Source organism: Hakea prostrata, chromosome 9, assembly GCF_041222555.1.
Source record: "Hakea prostrata isolate BN-2017 chromosome 9, UWA_Hpros_2, whole genome shotgun sequence".
Lineage (NCBI taxonomy): Eukaryota > Viridiplantae > Streptophyta > Magnoliopsida > Proteales > Proteaceae > Hakea > Hakea prostrata.
This window is the reverse complement of record NC_142608.1, coordinates 8,695,126-8,722,158: the sequence shown is the minus strand read 5'-3', so window position 1 is coordinate 8,722,158 and position 27,033 is coordinate 8,695,126. Positions and strand designations below refer to the sequence as shown.

The 27,033-nt window shown below is 38.9% G+C and overlaps 1 protein-coding gene across 1 annotated transcript; it reads left to right on the top strand.

The window, feature by feature from the left end:
* Positions 1–12,990: 12,990 nt before the first annotated feature.
* LOC149004504 (sugar carrier protein C-like) lies at positions 12,991–14,975 on the top strand. Its single transcript, XM_089168251.1, has 4 exons — positions 12,991–13,126; positions 13,241–13,563; positions 13,767–14,396; positions 14,499–14,975. The coding sequence occupies exons 1-4, from the start codon at positions 12,991–12,993 to the stop codon at positions 14,973–14,975; spliced, it is 1,566 nt and encodes a 521-aa protein (XP_089024377.1).
* The last annotated feature ends 12,058 nt before the right edge of the window (positions 14,976–27,033 follow it).

Here is a 27,033-nt window from a genome sequence, read left to right as displayed (position 1 = left end):
CCGTTCAATTTACATTTTTTTTCGTGCAAGACACGGGTTGTGGGATTTCTTGATCCTCATCTTATGACAACCAAAAATTAAGCTTTAAAAGATACTAATTAAAGCCTCAAATGGGTTGGCTTTCAATAAACCTAATGAGAGTCTTCTATTATTGGATTTAAAATCTTAGGGTGGCGATTACCAAAAAAAAAAATTCTTAGGGTGGAAAAATCATGTTGGACCACATGATTTTTATTACATATTTACATGGACCGCTGAGGAATAAATGAGTTCCTAAACTTTCTTAATGTTTTATTTTTAGTATATTGTACTTAAAATTTGACAAAGAAAGAAGGAGAATCCAACGAATATGGGTGGTCATCCGCAGGGGAAGGGCAGTGGTGGTTGCCGGTAGGGGAGGCGATGATGGCCAGCAGAAGAGGGGTGGGGGCAGTGGTGGTTGCTGGTAGGGAAGGCGGTGGTTGCCGGCAGTGGAGGGATGGTCACGGTTGCGATGTGAGGTTTCTGAAAGGTTCTCCCTTCACCCCTTAACCTTTCATCCACGTAAAATCTTTGACAGTTAAAATGGATAACCTGTATTTTTTTTAACTTGATCAAGATAGATATTGTACAATTTAGCTCACTTAAATGAACAACAGAAGAAAATAGAGGCCCATTTAACTGAGCGCCCCGAAAAATATATAAAAAAAAAAAAAAAAAACTCTTATTATTTTGATTCTCTTAAAGCATCCATCCTCTTTTCTCTTACTTTGGGTGGCCACTTGGGCTTCAGCCTCTATTTTGGATTTTTGCATAATTGAGAGCCAATATGGTTTGGTGTTAAGGCCATCAACTTCAATTCTTGTCTATTGCTCCTGCCATGTTCTCTTAATCTAAAACCTCTTAAAAAATATTAAAAACACTATTAATGTCATGAGGTTTGTCTCTTGTTCCAAAGCTAAATCTTCTTATAATTTTATATTTTTTTTAGAATATACAGACGATTATTAAGAGAAGAAGAGAGAGATACATTTGAGGTATAAAGTTGTAATTTTCAACTTGTGTGGTTAAAGGTTAAAATTTTCAGACTTACCTTAAAGTTAGATTGGGCTAGTCTTTTCTTGCGGTAGTTTGCCTGTTGCCAGTTAGGATTTCACCACGTTTTCAAAAATATATCAAATAGTTGTAAGAAAAATTGCAGAGATATATATATATGTACATATGAAATTTTACTTTTACATCTAAAGGTTTAAAATTTTCAGAAGTTACAAAATCAAGTCTCTAACTTTACCCCACTCAATTCCCTAACTTCTCAAACCTTATATGCTCTTCTGCTCCACCTTTTTACTCTAGCAATCGTTCCACCACCACCATCATCGTTCCACAATATGGCTGCTACGTGTTACTAGCAATGTGAAGTGATGAGAATTCAAGGGAAACCATAATGACCAAATCGAAAGGGTATCAACTCTTGATCGGGCAGCGGATTCATACAAGGATAAAAGCACCAGGAAATAAAATAAAACTAATACCAAAGTAAAGAAATTTCTGTAAATAAAACTAGAAATTACTTCTACACTAATTATCAATGAAAAAATTCCCCAGCAACGGCGCCAAAAACTTGTTGTTTGTATCTGAAGATTCTACGCAAGTGCACGTGTCGCAATCAAGTAATATATATTAAGTTGAGTATCGATCCCACGGAGAATTTTATCTTTAACTCTCAATGTAAAAGTAAAACTGATTTAAACAAGATTAACAAGATTGATTTGTGATTGATAAACTAAATAAACAAATGACAGGTAATTAAACTTGAGAACCTAAATGGAAAATATGCAATAGAAGGACCTTTAATGAATGATATGAGTATTGGGAATCAATTTCCCCTCCCCTGAATTTATAATGTAGATACTATAGCAATACTACAACACAAAGTATATCAAGAACCTAGAACAAAATGACATAATGGCATTTTCCAATCCACATATGCATTAGCATCCTAATTCGAAATCTTCATATTCCTATAGACAAATGAAATGAGAATGCAACTTATACCCAATTCCAATCATGGCAACCATTCAGCAAAGATCTAGACTCAATTAAATTTCTAGTTAACTGGAATCACAACATTCGTTCATTGATGATCAGTCAATAAATGAAATTAATCAATAACTAACATGCTTAATTCATTGATAATAGACTATACTGCAGTAAAACAAAAGAACACTGAGTAATTATAACGCAAAATATAGGTTCAAGTACTCCTATCATCCCAACACAGTAAGAACTTAGCTCATATCAGAATTCAAAAGCACAAAAATACTTATAATCATCAACATCGTTCAGCTAGAGTATAAGAAATAGAATTGTAAAACTGAATAGAAAACTATGAGATGCAATGCTTCCACACGAGCTCCAACCTTCTTCTCCAGCTTGTCTCTTTCTCCAGTAGCTTTGTTTCTTCTCCACATGAGCTCAGCTCTTCTCTCCTTTCCTATATTCTATTTTGCCCTCACGTTTTTCTCTTTCTTCCTCTTTATTTTCCCCAAGTTTTCCCTAATGACAGGGTAGAAATCTGGATTGTAGGATTAGAATGTTCCCTTTTGATATCCAGGGCTAAGATTCTTCACGTATTGACAAAAGGAAAGTCCCATTTAGTTTGCCTTTTTTAATCATTTTTACGTGAGTTCAATTTGGGAATATTCTGCTCTGTGATACTGCAACATCTTTACAACAAAGTTGGAAGACATGTTCTTCTTCTCTTATGGGTCTTCACCTACAATGCCAAGAGAAAGATGGTTAATCAAATTCATCCATTAATTGAAGAGAAATTCATGCAAAAAATAATATAAAGGACCTTTACATGACTTAAAATGTTAAGACTCACTAAAACAATATCTAATGACAATTAACGCGAAAACAAAGATAAAATATTCTTAAATCAAGCTATCTAAAGTATAAAATTATCAAACTTAACTCTATGAAATAGAGTTATCACCCCCCCCCCAAACTTAAGATATTGCTTGACCTTGAGCAATATAGAAAAATGAAAACACAAAACTAACTGCAAAGAAAATCATTAAGAGACCCAAAAGAAAAGAAAAGACCATAACTTGGCTTAGGCATGCAATATGATAGATGTTAGATTGAAGTTGCCTCTCAATCTTTTTCTAATTTTCAATTCCAACACTTCTTGCCATTAACACTTAGATGTCATACTTTACTCATAAGGATGCCCTCAAGTGTTTGTGAAAGTTAAGGATCTAGCCCCAAATTACCGTAGTCCAACAGAAGTATGGTCATCAAGTTTATTTTATTGATCTCATAAGTTAACCAAATGATTACCTCTCCACTAATTAGGGACCCATATCCTTTTACACCCCAAAAACCCGTTTTACAATATTTTGAGCATTTGACCCCCAAACTTATTCTCTATGAACTATCTCTTTTTAATTTTATTTCTTATTTTTTTATTTGTTCTTGTTGTCATCCTGTCTTTTTATGCGAATATCACTTATTTGTGATGAAGATACTCGGTTACTCAACAAGATCACAACCAAAAGTGCTTTTGCATGCTCCTACTCCGGGCCATTGTTGACATCAAAACTACACATGGGTTGCATGCATAGTCTTAGTTACTAGGCAGCCCAAATCAGCAGAACATTATTCTCTTCTCTTCTTCTTCTTCTTCTTCTCTTTATATTTTTTATTATTACTTTTTTTTTATGCTCATATTCCAGGCCACTATTGACGTAAAAAATACACATGGGTTACATGCATATTCCTAGTTACAAGGCGGTCGAAATTGGTGGAGCATTATTCTTGTTGGGAAAGGGGAGGGGTCAAACCTCAGTCAATACTCATAATGCACAGAATTCTTGGAAACACCCAAATGGGGACCCTTAATATGTAAGTCTAAAGGTTCTCATTCAATTGATTCTAAAATCCTAAACTCTCACATTGATCCAACTTTTCCCAAGTTCTCTGAAGCTTGAAACATCACTTGGTGCTCAATAATATGACATCACAGAAATGAGTAAATGCAAACATCGGATTATTATAGCAGAAATGTGTTAAGATCTCCAAACAAAATCAGATTAAGAGGCACTAACATTCGTATTAACTAATTACCATCCAAATCGCATAACAACCCAGATTGACTACACAAGACATTTACACAAAACATCTACTAACATTGCTTCAGCATCAAATAGCAGAAACAACAACAAAATAGGACGACTCAACAGTAAACAAAATAACAAAACCCTGACTCTAAAATGCTTGACAGCAACTCACAAATGAGCTCAAGTACAACATATGCAGCATTTAAAGTAAACCACAAAAGAAAGTTAAAGAAAATTAAGAAACTAAGAACATCTATAAAATAAAGATGACAAGATGACACATGCAATGATTGGAACAAGGCAAAGCTTACCCCGAAACTTAATATGAGCAGTGTCCTCACAGCTAGAAAATAATGGAAAAACAAGGAAGAAGAAAGAGTAGAACAGGACTTCCATGAACCAACTACATATTGGCTGCATCATCAGGATTGGTGTCCGCTGTGTTGTATCTAGGCTAGATTGCAACTCAAGCAGCCCTAATATGTAAAAACAACCTAGAATGGAAGACCGTTGCAATAGGGATGAACCACAGAGAAAAAAAATCAAAAGGGGAATGTGGTAGGAATTTAGGGGTTTGGTTAGGTAGGCAAGATAGGTGAAGAATGTTGCACAGGGTTGGGCGAAGGAAAGTAACGGTGTGCAAATGGAGGTAGAAATGTGGTGGAGCAGATCAGAGGATGAAAGAGGAGTCACAGTTGAGAAGACGAAGGTGCAGTTAGGTTTGGGTTTTTTTTTGGGTGGGTTTTGGTGTTAAAAAGGTGGGTTCAATGGTTGGGTGGTTTAAAATGGGTTTGGGTCAGTATGGGTCAACAATGGTTTAAAATGGGTTTAAGGTGTGGGAACTATGGGTTGGTTTGGTTCGAGAGATAACCGGGTCGGGTTGAAGTGGTTTATCCCTGCTGTGGCGTTGCTGTAGCATCTCTATGGTATAGGTTGCTGAATGCATTGTTTACCAGAGAATGCAATTCCCGTAGCTGTCGAACAAAACTTTGTTGCGGTAAAGATAGTGAATTCTCTTGGGTAACTGACACATGCTCTGTTTACATTTGACTTGATTGTCCAAGGTTGCAAAACACCTACTAATTCTTTTTGTGTTCCCCACACTCCCTGCAAATAAAAAATATGTCATCTAGTCATCTTCCAGATTTACTATCAAGTGAAGAGTAAGGTAAAATTGTAAACTACCCACAAACTTTATTAAACACTACTTAACTAATAACCAACAACATTACTAAAAACAATGAAATTGGGTTGCCTCCCTTTTTAAGCATTTTGAAGGATGATCAGTCAATAAATGAATTTATCAATAACTAACATGCTGAATTCAGTGATAATAGACTAAAATGCAATAAAACAAAAGAACACTGAGTAATTACAACTCAAAATATAGGTTCAGGTACTCTTATCATCCCAACACAGTAAGAACTTAGCTCATATCAGAATTCAAAAGCACAAAAATACATATAATCATCAACATTGTTCAGTTAGAATATAAGAAAATAGAATTGTAAAACTGAATAGAAAACTAGGAGATGCAATGCTTCCAGAAGAGCTCCAGCCTTCTTCTGCTGCTTGTCTCTTTCTCCAGTAGCTCTGTTTCTTCTCCACATGAGCTCAGCTCTTCTCTCCTTTCCTCTATTGTACTTTTGCCCTCACGTTCTTCTCTTTCTTCCTCTTTATTTTCCCCAATTTTCCCCTAATGATAGGGTAGAAATTCTCTCTCTCTCTCTCTCTCTCTCTCTCTCTTGAAATTCTCCCCATCGTAAGATTAAGTCCACCTCTATTTATACTAAAAAAAAAAAAAAAAAATTGAGATACAACAACAACAACAACAACAACAACAACAACAATAAGCATTGTCCCAACAAATGCAATAATAAATAAAACAATATTAATGTTTAAGTTTTAGTAATACTAATATATATATATATATATATATATATATATATATATATATATATATATATATATTAATGTATATTAATGATGTTAATATTGTAATAAGCATTTAGTTAACATTCTTATAGTTTATTAATTTGATAATAATGGATTAAAATTTGTTCCTAGTTTTGGTTTGCTTTCTTTCCCTCTTTCTCTTCTTAGATGAAGTTTTGTTTCCAATAAAAAAATCAGCATAATTCATTAATGGTTTTAAATTCATTATACTAGTATATTATAATTACTTGATCGTGTCACTAACCAATCAAAAATAAAATCCTATACTAATCTAGCAAGCAGAAAGTACGGGGTCGAACTATGGGGAACTGAAAAGCTAAGTTACTAAGATTGAATTTAACAAAACTAAATTTAAACTAAATCTATTAATTAATGCAAAAACTTAAACTATGAATATGTGAAGATCTTTGGGATTTCAAATCCCCAATGCTTTTCCCTAACCGATATAACTCTACACTTCAAAGTAAATTAGGGATGGTCTTCCTAGGTATGCCCTATCTTCGCAAGACTATCGTCCTTCGCGGAAGCTTGGCACGCTTAGTTCGCTGAACTATAGAACATCTTTGGCCAAACTCAAACACAATCAACTACAAGAGATAGAACAATCAAATTAATGAAATAAGCATGGTTCATCTACATCCCAAAGAAAAAGAACTAGCCACTCATTATCACAAAGTTCATAAGAAAAATAAAGATGAAACATAGGGGGGGAGAGAGAGAGAGATGTGGTCTTCTTCTTCAGCAATGAGAGAGATGAGAGCCGCATTTCGTCTTCTTTTATGTGGTTGGCTTCTCTTTTATGTCTCCCGCACACAATGAATCCCCTCTCTTTACCCGTCGATTTGACCTTTATTCTTTCAGAATTTGGAAAAAACTTAAAACTGGAAAGTTGTAGATATTTTCAATATCGTTCCATAGCATCTTGAATCATCGAAATCCAAGCTCATACGAGAGAGATATGTCCAAAATACTGAAGGTAGGTCTGTTTACCCGATTTTCAGATTTATTACCAATTTTGTTCCTTAGACCTCCACCTATTTTCAATTTGGCTAAGATCTCACTTTTCATGATTTCTTGAGCAGCAAGATTGAATGCCATTGATTTAAAATCCACCAATATCTAATATATTTGCCAACTTTACTCCATATTATCTCTAATATCCAAAATCTCCTTATTCCTGAAAAATACACAAAAATACTTAATTAGCTTTCTTTAATTAAATAAGTATGGGGAATTAAATCAAACAAATAATGGTAAATGCATACTTATCAAATACCCCCACACTTGAGTGTTTGCTAGTCCTCGAGCAAAACAAAAAAATAAAACTAATACATAAAATAAAGAAAGAAAAACCTAACTCACTTTCGTAAGAATCACGGTTGCACTTAGCATGTGCAACAAGCCTTTCAACCCCTAGGTTACCCTAGTGGACGAGTTGTGTCTCGTGAGTGTTTGCAGAGAATATACACACAAAATTCTTAAGTGCTCTTCTAATTATTCTGGCAGTAGTAAGAGTAGAAAGATAGATTCCAAGACAAAGACACTCCACTAAAGATTGAAGGGAATATAGGCACCCCCACACTTAAGCTCTTACACCCTCTCTTGAGTCTAGCTCTAGGCAAACAATTCGATCTAGAAGTCTCTTCTTATCTTCAGTCTACCAGTTCACCCTCAGATAAGACTAAACTAGGTACCAAATAATACCAAGAACTCAAGATCTAAGCAATATTGACCTTCTTAGACATTTCTCCTTTATAAGCACATTAATTCACTTCTTTCTTTAATGGTCATAGTTCTAGTCCGTGCAATGTCTTGCCTCTTAGCTTTCTAGATGGCCTATGTAACGAGTGTTGGGTCAGCCGCTCTAAAGCCAGATGGCCTTAAGGGACTAGGTGTAGAATACCCCTCAAACTTACTTACTCAAGCCAACTAGGCTACAGGCCAAGACTGGACCAAAGACACCCCAACTGTTTGACGCAAAGCACGATGTTGGTGACACCGAGACCCGGTTACTAAGAAGGAGGTCTAACCTTTAAACTTCAGCATTTTTTTTTTTTCACATTATACTTCAATTCACTTCACATTTAAATAGTCTAAAATCAGTCTCAACTTTTCACCATAAGCACAAGGCAATACAAGATAACTAGATGGTCAAACCTTTTGGACTACCCAACACCGCAACCCGGCCAAAAGAAACCCAACCCCAGAGGCAACACGAGGATCAAACCCCCAACACCAAGGAAAAAACACCCAACGAAAAAGGGCACACGCAAGCCACCAACACAACAACACGGCAACCCCCACACAAAGCAGACCACAAACAAAAAGAAGCAAGAGGAAAAGCCCGAGTAACCAGAGAGCCGCCAAAAACCAAAGCAAACAAGAAAAAAGGAAAAACAAAAAAACCAGGGCCCCAAGCGAGGAGCCGGGGGCGCCAAGGAGGGGACCAAACAAAGGAAGGGAAGCCTAAAGAAGGGGCCAACAAGGGCCCAAATAGGTGTCCCAAGGCAAGAAGGTGGGGCACCAGGGCCCCCCACAAAAGGCGCCCCCTCTTGGGCAAGACACGCGGGGGCCAGGCCGGGGGGGCTGGGGGAGCGGGTGGCCCCCTCGGTGTGCCCCCTTACAAGGAAATTGATGGGAAATACTCACAGATGGTGTTTCTTTACTAGGCTTGTGTGCATCATTGCCAATCTCATGGGTCAAATCAACCTCTTCTCGACTCTCAAGATCAATGGGCAATGGCTTAAGAGTAGGCGAAGGTGCATAATATTCCTTCCCACTGCATGTCACAACAGAGATTGCTTGGACTTGTTCTTTCCTAAACCCAATTTGATGATTAGGGTTACCTATTAGTTGACTAGGTAACTGACCAACCTCCCTCCTACTGATGGCATCAGCTAGTTGACCAAGTTGGATTTCCAATTTGTTAATGGATTGAGAATGAGAATGCAACAATTGAGTGTTTTGCTCTAATCCACTAAGTGCTTTTAGTACCTTATCCTCAAATGATGAATTATGTGAGGGTTGTGAAGATGATGGTTGCTCATATGATGCTCAGTCGTTTTTGTGCCATTGATTATTTTAGAGACGTGGTAGAACTTGACTACGATTGTGTAACTATATTTTGGGAAATAGAAGGATTAAACTAAATTCTCTTAAACCTTTCTTGATAATTTTGAGACTTCCACTGTTTGACTCTAACTTCCCTTTTCAACTCCGATTATGACTCTGTTTATCTTTTCGGATGACTGTAATAACTTTGATAATTGGTACCTTCTTTTTCTTTTTCTCTTTGGACTATGCCATATTGTATTGTAGTTATGGATTGGCCGTGAACCTAGATCCTGCAGTATGCATCATCCCCATGAGTATTCAGGTAAGTTCGGATTTGGCTGGGTGGGGCGTGACATAAACTACTCCAAAAATACATAGAAAATTCTGAAATAATACTAGAACATGGACCAACATAGTTTAAACATCAATCAACACAAAAGAAATGAAAACCTAACGAATCCTAGGTTAGGACTTTTCCGAAATCAATCTGGAAGAACACGGTGGACTAGAATGAATGGGGCTCGACTCTAGGGTAAAGAGAAAAGATGAACTAGGTTAATACAATAACTAGAAGCCTTCTACTAGGTCTAATCAGTAGAGAAATCAATCAAGAAAGATAATTAGAAAGAATGGGGACCAGTACTAACCTTAGAGAAAGTTACTTGCAGCACAAAAAGCTTTTTGGAAGATCTCCACACTACCTTTCACCTTCGCAGAGCACTCTTTGACGTGCTCTGACATTTATGGATCATAATGACACATTTTAAAACAAAACACATTCAATAGGAGCTCAAAAATCAAAATTTCCAAAATTGCCCTTCCTTAGAACTTACTTCAAGGAGCATAATCAAGGCCCAGAAAGCCCATGGCTCTGCCCTAGCTCCTGTTCTACACCCCAAAAGGATCTTACATGATTTTCGAGACTTTCTACATGTGTCATCAATGAACACTTGATCCATCTACCAAACCCATCATCGTCCAAGTTGGATCTGCTTCCAAACTTTGACAAGACTCCTAAATCATCAGCATCACCATCCACTTCCATTGGTCATTGGTTTGGACTCCAATCCAATTCTCTAACTGGATGGCCCATAGTTGACTTCTACCTACACTTCGGGTTCTTGGACCTACAACATGGATTTTTGAGTTAGGATCTCGGAGATTTCACACCTATATATAAGTGTCTCTAAACCATTCCCTATTTGTTTCATCAGCCCATAGATTAAGATATCCGTTTCATTCAAAGCACTCTGCCATCCCCAAGAGTATGAGCTTGGGGGGTGCCTCAAGGATGGTGGTGTGATACTAATATTTTACTGCGACTTTGTGGATCCGTAGATTAGTAGGATTTGTAAGTAACCACCAACATTGTTTTGCTAATAAAGCCTTATTCAAACATTTGATGTCTCCAAAGCCCATTCCACCCTCAATCTTCTTTCTACATAATTTGTCCCATCTAACCCAATGAACACCACTTCCTTTTTTATTTTTCCACCAAAAATAGAACATGACATAACTTAGACGGGGATAGCAGAAGCCACTGTCTTAATAAGGACCTCCTTACTAATTAGGGATAAAGCTTTGTCTTGCATCCAGAAAGCTTTGTCTTTAATTAATCAAGGATATAAGAGTAAATTTGAGTTTTCAATTTCCCAAAGGAGGAAGACAGACCTAAATAAATCCCACAGGACTGACCTGCCTTTATGTCCAAAGTAGAAGAGACATCAAAGCAAAGAGCAGGAGGGGTTCTAGGGTTTAATAGCATTGAATATTTTTTTGGGTTAATGTGGAGGCCCAAGATCAACTCATAGTCCTGTAACAAGACATTAATCAAGGAGGCATTATCAATTGTTATAGGAGAGAATAGCATCACATCATTTGCAAAGAACAAATAATTTATGGTAGGGAGCTTGAGGGGCATGTTTAATCCGAGCCAATCTAGGAATGGCTTTATTGGAGGTAAGCCGTTGGGTAAGAGTTTCTTGATATAAGATAAAGATATAGGGTAAGAGAGGACAACCTTGCCTAATACCTCTTTAGGGAATGAAGCGACTGGTCAAGTCTGTCACACCCCACCCAACCGGATCCGGTCATACCCCGAATACCCGTGGAGTTGATACACCACAACATCTAGGTTTAGTGATAATTTAATACAATATATGATAAAGTAAAATTAAATGGACAGGAAATAAATCAGTTCAAGTATTTAATAATCAAGAATGAAAAGAAAAGATTAAAATATTTAAAACTTCATTTTAAAAACTAACATTAGAGTTCTAAGAAAAGATAGAATGTATAATGTTGCAACAAAAATAATCTAAAGAAACTCTAAGGCCCCATAAGAACAGTCTTGACACGAACAGGAAGCGTCATGTGCCACCACTTCTTTTCCAATCTCACCGTCTTCATAGCCACATGGTAAAGGATCCTCAACGGTAGGTGGGTCCTCATAACTTGTAAAGTAATCTAAAGAAATAAACAAATAAAGGAATGAGTTCATAAAACTCATCGAGGTAACTAACAATCACATCATACATTCTCTTTATTGAGTTGAAGTGCAATTATTCAAAGGTGAGCTAAATACTACCTTGAAAGACTCTACATCATATTTGTGATATCACTGACCTAGACACATGAGTGAGTGAGAAAGGTTTAAAAATGTTGTCAAGAAGAAATTCAATTTTCAGTCTTAGGTATGTATCTAACCCCTTGTGGTCAATTTTTGGTTAGCAAGCAACATCAATTATCTTTCTCACTTGTTAAGTCAAAAAAAAAAATAATAAATAAAATAAAATAAATTCTTGAATTGATTCGTTCAGATGGATGTGGTCTCATGAAGACCAAAACCTTGCTGGTGGATTGTATCTTATTACTGTTGTTGATGATGCATCCTAGAATGTTTGGAGCTTTGTTATGAAAAATGAAAATCAAATGCTTAGAATTTTTGAAGCAAATGCATCCAAAGAGATAATGGTGGTGAATATAGTAGTCCATTTGAGAAGCATGACAGTTGACATGAACAAATTATTTCAAGAACTTTTCAACATAATGATGTAACTGAAAGGATGAAGTGCATTAATTATGAAAATAATTAGATGTATACTCTCATATGCAAGGTTATCAAAATATTATTGAGGAGAAGCTATGAAGACAATGATGTACTTGATAAATTTATCTCCATTAGTTCTCTTGAATGAAGATGGTCTTCAAAAGGTTTGCAGTGACAAAGATGCTTCTTATGACCACTTAAAGGTATTTAATTACGAGGCCTTTATACATATTTTAAAAGATGAGAGGACCAAGCTTGATGATAAAATCAAGTAATGCATTTTCTTAGGATATGGTGATGACAAATTTGAATATAAGTTTTGAGATCCTATTGAGAAATAATTGGTAATAAGTAAAGATGTAATATTAAGAGAAAATCAAACTTTTTGAGGTTGTAAATGAGTTTCTTGATTAATAAGCATCGGTCCCCATTGACCTTAAATAAAGAAACCTGGTGATTGGGAGTAGATAAAGACAACTTAGAGGGGCAGTTTGTAATTATGGGTGAAGTTGAGTCAGCCACAGAAAGATACCTTCTCAACCAATCAAATTCGTAATTATCCTATTAGAATGCCTAAGCACGTGAAATTCTCGTTTCACTATAAACAGAGTTCCTCATCTGTTGATAACTTGACTTCACCAGCTCGTCTTTGCGATTCAGTATAAATTGAGGTCCTAATCTTTCATTTCTTCTTCACCAACTCGTCTCTGCGTTTTCCTCTGTTTTCTAGTTTCAACAAGTCTTGTTCGTTTTTCGGGTTTTGTTTCTTGTGCAAAACCGTTGATTTCATTCTCTGAGAAGCTCTGCGAGTAAAGAAGGAAAGCGATCATGGCGGGAGGTGTGGTTATCTCCACCACCGGTGGAGGCAAGGACTACCCTGGTAGGCTCACCACGTACGTCATCTTGGCCTGTATCATTGCCGCTTCCGGTGGTCTAATTTTTGGTTACGATATCGGTATTTCTGGTAAGGATCTCCGAGATCGCAGGCAATATCATGATTAATGCTAGTTCTATGAGTGTTTTTTATTCTCTTTTCGGTTCATTTTTCTGATCTGTGGAGGATTTCTTGTGTTTTTAGGTGGAGTAACGTCTATGGACTCATTTCTCCAAAAATTCTTCCCTTCTGTGTTTGTTAAGGAGCATAATGATCACTCCACAAACCAGTACTGTAAATTTGACAGTGAGACTCTCACACTGTTTACATCCTCACTGTACCTCGCTGCTTTGGTGGCCTCGCTTTTCGCTTCTACCGTCACGAGAAAACTTGGTCGCAAGGTATCCATGTTTATCGGAGGTTTGGTTTTCTTTGCCGGAGCTGTTATCAATGCTGCTGCCGTGAACATCGCGATGCTTATCATTGGACGTATTCTACTGGGTATTGGTGTTGGATTTGCTAATCAGGTGAATGTATAGATTTATTGGATCTTTTGTTCCCTGCTGCACTCACTTGTTTTTGGTTTACATGTCTGAGATAATCATCTTCTTCTACAAGTCAGTGTTTTTCCTTTTTGCCTCCTATTAAATAAGTTCGCAGCTTGATTTAAATCTTTTATGCGATTAATGGCTGGAATTTGAGTAACTGAATAACAAATTTCCTTTTACAGTCTGTGCCCCTGTACCTCTCTGAGATGGCTCCTCACAAGTTTCGTGGTGCTCTCAACATCGGGTTTCAACTTGCAATCACTCTTGGCATCCTCTTCGCTAACCTGATTAATTACTTCACGGCTAAGATTGAAGGAGGTTGGGGTTGGCGTGTGAGCTTGGGCGGTGCTGCTGTCCCTGCTGCCATCATCACCATTGGAGCCATTTTCCTTCCAGACACCCCGAACTCCCTTATTGAGAGATCCTCAGCTGAGGTAGCCAAACAGAAGCTCCAACATATCCGTGGTACCCTGGATGTGGACGATGAGTTTGAAGATTTGGTGGCTGCTAACGAGGCATCAAAAAAGGTGGAACACCCATGGAGAAATATCTTGCAGCCCAAATACAGACCTCACCTTACCATGGCCATAATGATCCCCTTTTTCCAGCAAGTCACCGGAATCAATGTCATCATGTTTTATGCTCCAGTGCTGTTCAAGACAATTGGGTTTGGAGATAATGCGTCCCTTATGTCTGCGGTGATCACCGGTTTGGTTAATGTGATTGCCACATTCGTGTCCGTTTCGTTGGTTGATAACTGGGGTAGAAGAAAGCTCTTCCTGGAAGGCGGAATCCAAATGTTCATCTGCCAGGTAATTAAACTAGATCTCAATGTTGAGATTAATTTCTCTGTAAATTACTGATTATACCTAATAATGTTAATCAACCTTAAATTGTCGATCTATTGTATGCAGATTGCGGTAGCAATTCTGATAGGGATGAAATTTGGAGTGACTGGCGTATCGGATCATCTGTCCAAGGGATATGCCATTATTGTTGTGTTGTTCATCTGCATTTATGTAGCTGGGTTCGCCTGGTCATGGGGTCCCTTGGGATGGTTGGTGCCAAGTGAGATATTCCCATTGGAGATCAGGTCAGCAGCACAGAGTATCAATGTTGCAGTCAACATGACTTTCACCTTCATAATAGCACAGGTGTTCTTGGCGATGTTGTGCCACTTCAAATACGGGCTCTTCTTATTCTTTGCTGCTTGGGTCTTTGTTATGACTATCTTCATCTACTTCTTGCTGCCGGAGACCAAGGGAGTACCCATTGAAGAGATGTCACGAGTGTGGAAGCGACACTGGTACTGGGGCAAATACATCGCTGATGAAGATGTGATTGGTGGTTTTGAGTTGGAGAAAGGTCCACAAGTTAAGAATGTTGACTGATTAATTTCAATGGTTTTTTCAGGATACATTCACAGAGTTTCAATTGTTCAATTTTCTTCTATCATGGAATGTCAGATATATTGATGTATATTAGTTTAATTATCCCCTTGTATTTTGAAAATTAGCCCAATTTTTTCTTTTTGGGGTATAATGTAGTAATAAAATGAATTTTTTGGTTTTAAGTCAGAGAAAATTATAATCAATAGGGTCTGCCTTATGTTGTATCTTGTGATGCACCCTATTGAAAACTTGGAAAGAATGCCATATCATGTGTTGTAGCCGTTCAATTTACATTTTTTTTTTTTCGTGCAAAACACGGGTTGTGGACATCCATTTCTTTAGCTTATAACTTTAAGGACTTACTAACATACACTTTTGGTTCAGCGACACAAAAAATGTCTGGTTGATGAGTCATTAACAGCATTTTAAGGACCCTCCTACCAGACGCATTACCAATGCCGCGAATATTCCAAAAGAACACCAACTTTGAGGCTGAATTGGAAACTTTCATTCACGGATTACGTTGGGCAAGGCATTTACAAATTAAAAAGCTTTGAGTAGAAAGTGATTCAAAAGTTGTGGTGACTTTAATACAGCAGAAGAAAATACCTTGGTATATCTTTCATATGTAGAGAGAGTTACAAGAATATTTGTTAACTATAGATTGAAAGATTTTACATTGCTATCATGAAACTATTACAGTGGCAGATTTTTTGGCAAATTCGGCAGCTAGGACAGGAACTTTTGATATTAACTTTCCTTGGTCAGCTTCAATCCTTAATGAACTTGATGTGGATGCCTCTAGACGTCCGAGATTTCGTTTTATAAGTTAGTGGTTTTCTAATCTTAGCAGGAACAAGTGAGGAAGGGTGTATTGGGGGCAACAGTTGTTGCGGGTAAGGGAGGTTGGTTCCTTATACGGTATTAATTGATGTATTTTTAATATTTCTTCTTCGCTTAATATAATGATCCTTTTAGCGGAAAAAAAAAACTTTAAGGACTAAAAAGATTCTCATTGAAAACTAGGGTTTTCTCCATCTGGTATTCTCTTCCACATCATGCCGCCTGGTGGACGTCCACTAGGCAACCACAACTCCCAACCTGCTGAATCTGCCCACAACAATGTTGCAAATCCACCTGAACGACCATCATGGGCGAACCTCTTTAAGGGAGGGAAGGTTATGAATGGCTCCATGGTACTACCATACATTGAACCCACCATTGAAGATGATGAGATCATTGCAGACTGCATTGATGATGAAGTTATTGCCGAAGAAGAACGATGGGGTTCTGCTCTCATTGGATATGTTTTCGGTGCGAAACCATCCTACACTAGCATGCTCAACTATGTGGATCTTCACTGGAAACATGTTGGAGGGGCGGTCGTTCACGGCCTCGACAACAGTATGTTCGTATTTGAGTTCAAGGAGAAGCAAACAAGTAACCAAATAATGGCCAAAGGACCATGGATGTTTGGCACCATACCATTAGTTCTACAACCATGGTCGACCACTGGTTCAATGGAAAAAATGGAAGAAATTGAACTACCCATCTGAATTCGTGTGTATGGCCTAAACCTTCATCTATGGGGCTCGAAAACGTTAGGACGTATTCCCAACACGCTTGGTACTCCTCTTTGCGCTACTCAATTTACCATGCACAAGGATCGTCTTTCATTTGTGTGATTCTGTGTATCTCTGAAGGCAGTGAGAGGTTTACCTAGTAGCGTCACTATTCATTTGCGAGATGTCATGAAATACCAGCAGCCTTCGGTCTACGAGTGGGTACCACTACACTGCTTATGATGCAAAATTTTTGGACACTCAATTGAAGCATGCACTCAAAATCAAACCCAACAAACCCCCAATGCACCCGAGCAGTCAATAAGTGCGATGCAAATTGCTACGGCATGGAAGCAACCCAACCGGCTTCAAAGGGGAAGGCATTCACAGCCACTAGCGGAGAACATTGAGTCGAAACAGGGTAAACGTTGAAGAATACTAGGACTCTACTTCATGAAGTCTTGCCAGCTAACAGCTCTTATCCAGATAGGACTGTTGTGCCAATTACATCCAATTAGGAAGCAAGATTAAATGGGATAGAGTTAGATGGTGGATCTAACTCCAACTCTCAAATTATAGAAGATGGGAACCACGTTCTTACTATGGTGGCCCACTTTGATCAACCTAGTCAACAATAGAATCCAAATGCATGCCAAAGACCCCAGGCTGATCTCATGTTGGTAGAGCCCATGCATAACACTAGCTCCAGCATACGTCGAAGTTTGGATTCTAGAGATAGTCCTCCGCCATCTCAAACTCAATCCAAGAGATCTCAAACGTCAAACGTTAGCAACCGCTTTGAAGTCTTAGGAGTGATAGAGCATGAAGAACTAGAACACCATGAAAATGTTGATCCTAATGATATCAATAGTAGAATTCGTGAACGCAGTCTAGTTCGAGGCCACCCAGTGCAAGGTCTCACACCTCCGTCTACAATTCTACAATGAAGCTCAAAGCTTGGAACGTGCACGGGATCATTGATCCCGGTAAAGGTCGAGCTGCTATGGATTGGGCTCTACAACAAAACTTAGCTTGCTTTGCTCTAATTGAAACTCGAGTCCGTGCTGCCCATTACGACTCTTGTTTTCGCATGTTCGATAATAAGTGGAATGGTGTAAACCACAATGAATCTACCAATGGTAGAATATGGGTTTTTTGGGATGAATCAGTTGTCAAGATCGAAGTCCTTCTCTCCAACTCTCAGATTATTCACACAAGAGTTACTGTCAATCAATCGCAGCAAAAATTCTTAGCCTCATTTATATAGGGTTTTAACTCTGCTGATGATCGTGAAACTCTATGGACTACACTTCAACAACTTAACAACCCCTCTTTACCATGGGTATGTCTTGGTGATTATAATGCATACTTGCAAATCAATGATAAACAGGGAGGAAATATGCTTTCTTTCAATGATATCCAACCCTTCTGGAGCTGTACTTATGACTATGACCTAGTAGATCATCGATGGATAAGACATAGCCGCACATGGAGTAACTGTTCCAATGGTCCTCAAAGAATTGTATCAAAGCTAGATCGAGTTCTTATTAATCCTACATGGACTAATACTTTCCCTTATGCGTCAGCTCGCTTTCTTCATCCTAGCATATCTGACCATTCTCCAATGGTGGTATGCCCAGGTACAATGCCTGCAACAAGAGGTAAACACTTTTCCTTTTATAACCGTTGGGTTTATAATCCTAGTTTTCTCCCCATTGTAGCTGAAGCTTGGAGCAAGTCACAACCGGGTTCCCCCTTTGTGCATTTCTTTTTCAATGTAAAGAAGTCAAGTATAAATTAAAGAGATGGAGCCGCATAACTTATTCAGATTTAGATGAGCAGATTACTACTCAACAGAAAAAAGTTCAGCACTTACAAGATCTCATAGCCTTTGGTCCCTTCACCGAAAATGACTTTCAAACCAAAAGAGAAGAAACAGAAAAATTAAGAAGCTTGATGTTTGCAAGGGAATCTGAATACAAGCAAAAATCTCGGATCCGCTTGTTGTAACTAATATATCCATTGCCGGTTTGTACCGGTCAAACCAATCTCAATCGGGTTCAATTGAGAGATAAAGCTAAGATGATCGAAGACGTCCAAAGAGGAGCAATGATCTGATGGCCATGATTTAAAAAGTATTATAAGCGGGAAAGCCAGTATAAAAGCGAGGGAAGATCCGTGAGAAGGTAAGTCTCTGAAATCAACCAAAACTCTAAGCTCACTCTGATTGAACTCCATTAAGAGCATTCCAGAAGCTCCAGAGAGAGCTCTGTGAACACCATCGACACCATACTGACTAGATCGTCGGAGAGCGAGACGCCGATCAAGACGATCGGCTCCGTTTCTTACTGTGATTCTGTTTTCTTTCAGGAGTGAGAGGTTGATTGATCAAGGAGCAAACCAGATCGAATCAGATCTGAGGAGTTCGGTGCGAGAAACTTCGGTTCAAGGCGATCGGCAAAAGTAGCACCAACATTTGGCGCCGTCTGTGGGAAACTCAAGTCAGAACAGAAGCTATGGCTCAATCACCTGAGCGAGAGGAGGAATTACCGATAGAAATGGCGGAAACAAGCCAGAGGGAGCCAAGGAGAGTAAATCCAAAAAGAAGAGCGAGAGAAGTGGTTCCGATGCCGCAAATTCCAGTGATGCAAACTCGACAAAGGCAGAGAATGCTGGAAGATCATTCTCCATCTCGTCCAACTGATCAGTTTGAAAGGCAAGAGAAACAATTAGCAGATACATTGGCGACATCTCGTCCAGAGTTAGATCCAAATCTAATTGCTGAGCGGTTTGAGAGCATGCAGCATCAAATACTGGAGACGCAAAATCTAATGAGAACCTTCATCAAGCAGATCGGAGTACATCCTGAGGAGAGAGTTCCGGTTTTGTCAGTTGGAAGATCTCGAACTCTTTCCCGAGCAAAAGCGACTTCTGTCCCAAACTCTCAGGTTCAAAAATCAGGAGGAAGTCGAAGGAGATCATTTCTGAAGGAAGGATCAGGAGAAAGTGCAGATCCAAACTATATTCCACTAGAGACTGAAGATCGAGAATCGTCCAGAGATGATCAATTGAGTCATATCTGGAGCAAAAAAAGCAGGAGCGTTGGGAATTGGAGAGATAAGAGAGAAACAGGAAGATCAGGAGATTGCAGATCTGAAGTTTATGGATCGGAAATCAGTAAAAGATTTCGCGTCCTCGATGATCAGATCCAACGATTGGTGAATAAAGATGGCGGAGAAAATGCTGAGGAAATAATGAACCAGAATCCATTTGCTAAAGATATTATGTCAGCACCATTGCCGCGCAATTTTAAACTTCCGACATTCACGATGTACGATGGAAGTACAGATCCAATGGAACACCTGGCTCAGTTCAACTCTGTTATGATGCTAGCAGGTAACTCTGATATTTTAAAGTGTCGCTCATTTCCATCTTCCCTGAAAGGATCTGCAACGACCTGGTTCTTCAGCTTATTGCCAGATTCCATTAAGGATTTTAAGGATTTGACGAAAGTATTCTTGTCAAGATTCCAAAGTAGCATGAAAAGCAGCAAAACTGTTGATAACTTGGCTGCAATCCGCCAAAAATCGGGAGAATCAGTTCGAAATTATATGAAGAGATTCAATCAGGAGTCAATTCAAATTAAAAATTTGAATGAGGCGGTGGCATATGACGCTATGTTCAGAGGCCTAACAGATGAACATCTTCTGGAATTCCTGATCATGAATAAGCCAGCAAACATAGCAGAATTGACGACTATTTGTAATCAGTATGCAAATATGAAAGACATTCTCCAAGCAAGAAAAGAAACTGATAGCAGTGGAGTTAAAAGAAAAGAAGATGAAGTTGTGAAATCTGATCAGAGAGATTAGAGAGAACGAAGGAACAGCAGGAGCTTTTCAAGAAATATTCCTGATCGTCAATACAGAAGGGACATTCCCAAACCATTCCAAGAAAACTATACTCCTCTCAACGCAAGAAGATCGGAAATTCTGATGCAAATTCAGCACCAGGGATTTATGAAATGGCCATTACCTATGATAGCAAAGGCGGATGAAAGGAATCCGAATAGATTCTGTAGATATCACAAAGATCATGGTCATGATACTGATGACTGCAGAATTCTAAAACATGAAATTGAACGACTGATCAACCAAGGAAGATTAGATCAGTATGTTCAAAAAAGAAATGGGGGAAACAGAAGAAATGTTGCTGATCAGCCGAGAAGGTGGAACAATCGAACACCAGCTAGAGAAGAACAAGCCAAGGGAGATTTTCAGTATAACTCTCCAGAGGAAAATACTAAACAGCAGGAAAATCGGCAGATTCAACAGAAGCAGTCCCCCGTCATGACCATCCTGGGAAGTTTGGACTTAAATTCAATTTCAAAATCTAAGGCTCATGCCAGGTATGTGAATTCTGTTGAATCTCATGTTATTCCTAGAAGAATCAAAATGATGAAGGAAATAGTCTTCACGGAGGAAGAAATGGAAGGAATTCAAGAACCACACGATGACGCCGTTGTGATAGTCATCGAGGTGGCAAACAGAGATATTCATAGAGTTCTGGTAGACACAGGATCATCTGTAGACATCATGTCTTACGAAGCTTTTCAACGATTGAAGTTGGATACGGTCAAGATAAAACCTTGCAGTACAAGACTATTTGGATTTTCTGGAGAGTCTACTTCGGTAGAGGGAACTGTGGAACTAACGATAACACTTGGAACACATCCACAAACGGTAACTACAGTTACCAAATTTTTGTTAATAAAAAGTCTATCAGCATACAATATAATTCTGGGGAGACCAACGTTGAATACTATTGGTGCAATAATTTCGACAAGACATTTGAAAGTCAAATTTCCAACAGAAGGTGGCATTGGAGAATGCAAATCAGATCAGAAAACTTCAAGGCAAAGCTACACAACTTTTTTGAAGGATTCGAAAGCACAAGGTAAGGCACTTGCCTTTACTGTTGAAGTTACAGATAATAGAGATGAGGAAAAAATTCAAAGAGGTGAACCAGTAGAAAAGCTAGAAAAAATTTGTTTTGGTTTGGAGAATCCCGAAAGAGGGACCATGATAGGAGCTGATCAGAACAGTCAGGATAAGGAACAATTGAAAGAATTTCTTCAGCAAAACGCAGATGTCTTTGCCTGGTCAGCACAAGACATGCCAGGTTTAAGCAGGGAGGTAGCAGAGCATTGTTTATGGATAGATAAATCTATCAAACCAGTAAAACAGAGACGAAGGAATTTCTCATCAGAAAAGCATGATGCAATTAAGGTTGAAGTGGACAAACTTAAGAAATCTGAGTTCATTGAGCAAATCGAGTGCCCAAGGTGGTTAGCAAATGTGGTAATGGTGAAAAAGCATAATGGAAAATGGCGAATGTGTGTAGATTACACTGATTTGAACAAGGCATGTCCCAAGGATTGCTATCCTTTGCCACGAATTGATCAGCTAATCGATGCCACATCAGGTCAGCAGATGTTGAGTTTTATGGATGCTTATTCAGGTTATAATCAAATTCTTATGAAAAAGGAGGATCAACCTCACACGGCATTCATGACCAATCGGGAAAGCTATTGTTATAAAGTTATGCCTTTTGGGTTAAAAAATGCTGGTGCAACATACCAAAGGGCAATGAACAAGCTGTTCGCTGATCAAATTGGAAGAAATATGGAGGTTTATGTAGATGATCTTCTTGTAAAAAGTCAATTTAAATCTGATCATCTCGTCGATCTGAGAGAATGCTTTGATGTATTGAGGAGAAATGGAATGAGACTCAATCCTGAGAAGTGTGCATTTGGAGTTTCATCTGGTAAATTCCTAGGTTTCATGGTCACACAGAGGGGCATTGAAGCAAATCCAGAAAAAATCAGGGCTATCTTAAATATGACGGCTCCCAGTAGTATGAAGGAAATTCAAAGCTTAACAGGAAGAGTTGCAGCATTAAGTAGATTTATATCCAGATCAGGAGATAAGTGTGCACCATTCTTCAAGGCTTTGAAGAATCTAAATGCACTCAACGAATTCAAATGGTCAGAGGACTGTCAAAATTCATTTGAAGAGCTGAAGAGGAGGTTGACCAGTCCACCAGTTTTATCTCGACCAAAGCCCGGAGAAAGCTTGCAGATATATCTATCTTCTTCAAAGGCGGCGGTAAGCGCGGTGTTAATCCGGGAGGAAGGTACTGTCCAAAATCCTATCTACTTTGTAAGCCATACATTGTTAGATGCAGAATCTAGATATCTGGAATTTGAGAAACAGGCTTTCGCCTTAATAATAGCAGCCAGGAAGCTCCGGCCCTATTTTCAAGCTCATCCAATTATCGTTCTTACTAACTGGCCTTTAAAGAAAATACTGCATAAACCTGATCTGGCAGGAAGAATGGTATCATGGGCAGTAGAGTTAACAGAACATGATATAGATTATAGACCTAGAAGCGCAATAAAGGCACAAGTTTTGGCCGATTTTATTGCTTGAAAGTATTTCATCACAGAGGAGGAGAAAAAGATTCTAGTAAGGTATCTTCTATATGGACCTTGCATGTAGATGGGTCAAGTCATTCGCAGGGATCGGGAGCGGGAGTGATTTTACAAAGTCCGTTCGGATTTGTAATTCAAAATGCACTTCGGTTTAATTTTCATGCTTCAAACAATGAAGCAGAATATGAAGCTCTTATTGCAGGATTACGACTAGCTAGATCTCTCTGTGTTCAAAGCATCGAAGTAAAAAGTGATTCAGAACTGGTGGTCAGTCAAGTCACGGGAGCGTATGGTGCGAAAGATGATCGAATGGTCAGCTATCTTAAAAAAGTATCACAATGTAAGGAGTGGTTCGCACAGTTCTCAGTCACAAGGATATCTCGAAATCAAAACAATGAAGCAGATTCTCTGGCAAAATTGGCATCCGCAAAGTCTGTTTCTATTCCACAAACTGTATATTATGAGGAGCTAGATATTCCGGCATATTCAGAGCCAGAGATAATGGAAATTGATGCAGAGATATCTTGGATGGATCCTATTATGCAATATCTAAAAGATGGTATTCTTCCTGAAGATAGAGAAAAGGCCAGAACTGTAAAAAGAAGAGCTGCCAGGTTTATTCTAAAAAATGAGTTATTATATAAAAGAACAGTTTAAGGCCCTTTGTTGAAATGTTTGGGACCCTCTGATGCTCTTTATGCCTTATCTGAAGTTCATGAAGGAATTTGTGGAAACCACTTAGGTGGGAAAGCTTTGGCATATAAAATTTTAAGACAAGGATTTTATTGGCCACGAATGCAATCTGAGGCAATTGAGTATGTAAAAAGGTGTCATCAATGCCAGATTCATGCACCAATTCAGAGCCAGCCAGCAGAGCAGCTAACATCAATTCTTAATCCTCTCCCATTTGCTATGTGGGGTATGGATTTGTTGGGACCTTTTCCTGTTGCAGCTGGAGGGAAAAAGTTTGTAGTGGCTGCAATCGATTATTTTACGAAATGGGTAGAAGCAGAAGCCTTGGCAACAACTACCACGAGTCAAATTGAAAAGTTCTTCAGAAATCATGTCATATTCAGATATGGCCTACCAAAGATTCTCTTGACTGATCACGGACCACAATTTGACAATGAGAGATTCAAGGAATTGCAGTGCAGATTATCATATTGAGTGCAAACACTCATCTGTAGCGTATCCTCAATGCAATGGCCAAATTGAGGTAACAAACAGAACACTTTTGCAGGGGATAAAAAAGAGACTGGATGAAGCGCATAGTTTGTGGATTGATGAACTACCTCATGTATTATGGGCATATAGGACTACGGTCAGGACCCCAACAGGTGAAACACCTTTCAAACTGGCGTATGGATCAGAAGCATTGGCTCCAGTGGAAGTTATGGTGGGATCAAATAGATATGAAGGATTTGATCCAATAACTAATGAAGAGGGACTACGGGCAAACCTCGAATTTTTAGATGAAGTCAGAGAAAAGGCCTTATACCGTAATATGGAATATCAAAGGAGAACAGCAGCGTATTATAATGCTCGAATCAAACATAAATCTTTCAGAGTAGGAGATTTGGTTTTGAGGAAAAAATCAGCGTCAGATCCAAGGAATTGTGGAAAGCTTTTTCGCAAAGGCGGGAAGGACCATATGTGGTAACAAAAGCGTGAGCAAAAACACATCTTCGGCTGAAGGACTCTCACGGAAGTTGTTTGAAACGACCGTGGAATGTAGTTCACCTTAAGAAATATTATCAGTAGAAAGAATTTTCTTGTATTCTTGGAGAATGCATTTTATTAAACGGGGTCATCCAAAGTTTCTTTCTCGTTATTAAACCAAGAAACATCAATGCGAACCAGTTTCTTCTGATCAAGCCATATCAACGCTGATCCAGGGTCATTCCTTCCGAGGATGATCCCGACTTTCCGAAGTCAGGCCCAAGTGGCCAGCCTTCCGAGGCCTGGTCATGCTTTCCGAAGCTGATCACGGATCATTCCGTACCGAGGATGATCCCGACTCTTCGTGAGTTAGGCCCAAGTGGCCAGCCTTCCGAGGCCTGGTCATGCTTTCCGAAGCTGATCACGGATCATTCCGTACCGAGGATGATCCCGACTCTTCGTGAGTCAGGCTCAAGTAGCCAGCCTTCCGAGGCGTGATTATGCTAGCTGATCCGGATCATTCCGTACCGAGGATGATCCCGACTCTTCGTGAGTTAGGCTCAAGTAGCCAGCCTTCCGAGGCCTGGTCATGCTTTCCGAAGCTGATCACGGATCATTCCGTACCGAGGATGATCCCGACTCTTCGTGAGTTAGGCTCAAGTAGCCAGCCTTCCGAGGCCTGGTCATGCTTTCGAAGGCGATCACGGATCATTCCGTACCGAGGATGATCCCGACTCTTCGTGAGTTAGGCTCAGGTAGCCAGGTCACGCTAAGCTAATCACGGATCATTCCTTTCGCGAGGGTGATCCCGGATTGTTCCTTCCGAGGAATGATCCCGACTTTCCGAAGTCAGACCCAAGTGGTCAGCCTTCCGAGGCCAGGTTATGCTTTCCGAAGCTGATCATGGATCATTCCGTACCGAGGGTGATCCCGACTTTCCAAAGTCAGACTCCAGTAGCCATCTTTCTAAGGCATCATTTGGATCGAGTACGACGGAATTAATCAGTAAAATAACTCAAGGATCAGGTTACACTGAAGTCTGTTAATTAAAGCTCAAAGGTCAGATCAGGTATTAAATCAACATCTCAAGCTATCTGATCAGGTATTAAAAATCATTTTAAATACTTTTTCATCAGAGGTATTTCAGCAGTATATATATAATATAAAAATAATCACAATAGAAGGAGGGAAGAAAATTTCATTCACATAAAAGTTGGACAAGTAAAAAAAAAAAAAAAATCCTCATATGCAAAAGAGGTAGGCAAGAAAGAAAAAGGTAAGTCCATAAAGCAAAAAGAGTGTTTTCTTCATATGTGTGATTTTGTAGATGGATCAACATCTGTAGCATTATCAGACGGATCAACATCAACAGCATCATTAGCAGCAATATCTTCATCTCCTTGAGCAGGTAAATTATCATCATCATTATCATCTGAACCACTGGCAGAATGATCTGGGCCAGAGCTGGAGGAGTCACTCATATCATTATCAGAATCATCTTCTGATGAACAATCAGAACTGGGATGCTTCAAATTCCTAAGATCAAAAAAGGTTCTAGAAGGGAGAAACTCTGGAGGTAACAACTTGAAATCTAAACCAGGGTGAGTCTTAAGGATCTCTGAAAAAATTTGGTCAGAGCAGTCCTTTACCATATTTTTGCAAAACCCTAGGAAAGTCGGATTATCTCCAACTTCCTTTATAGAGGAGGTAACCGAGTTTAAAACTATCTGGCTCTCATTTTGTATTCTTCTCTTTTCAATTTCAAACTGTTTCCTCTCTGCCTCTAAGTCTTCATGCAGCAAAGTTTTGAATTTTAAAGTTTCATCCAGGAGTGCATGAAGGTTTTCTTTCTCCTTAGAAACCAAATTAAAGGAAGCATTGAGATTATCCTTTTCCACTGTCATCTCATTGAGCCTTGACTCCAAACCATTATTCTTATCTTCCAAAGTAGACTTCTCCAGTGAGAATTGAACTGAAGGCTTTCACATGATATTCTTGTGCCAACTCTAAAGCAGTATTCAGCTTCTCAATCTCATCAAACTTCTCCTGGAGTTCATTCTTTTCCTTCTCAATGCTTTGTGACCAGACCAAGGCTCTGGTCAGCTTTCCTTTAAAATCTTCTCTTTCACCTGTGGCAATTTTGGCCCTGTCAAGGGCATCATCCTTTAACATTTTAAGTTGAAAAAGCTCATTCCTATGATTCAAAACGGCTTCTCTCAACATAGAAACTTCTTCCTGCAATTCAGCACAATGGTCAGAGCAAATTTCATAATCATTATGCAAACTATCAAGATCATTCATCAAATCTATTTCTCTGAACTCAGCTGCTGTTAATTTTCTTTCT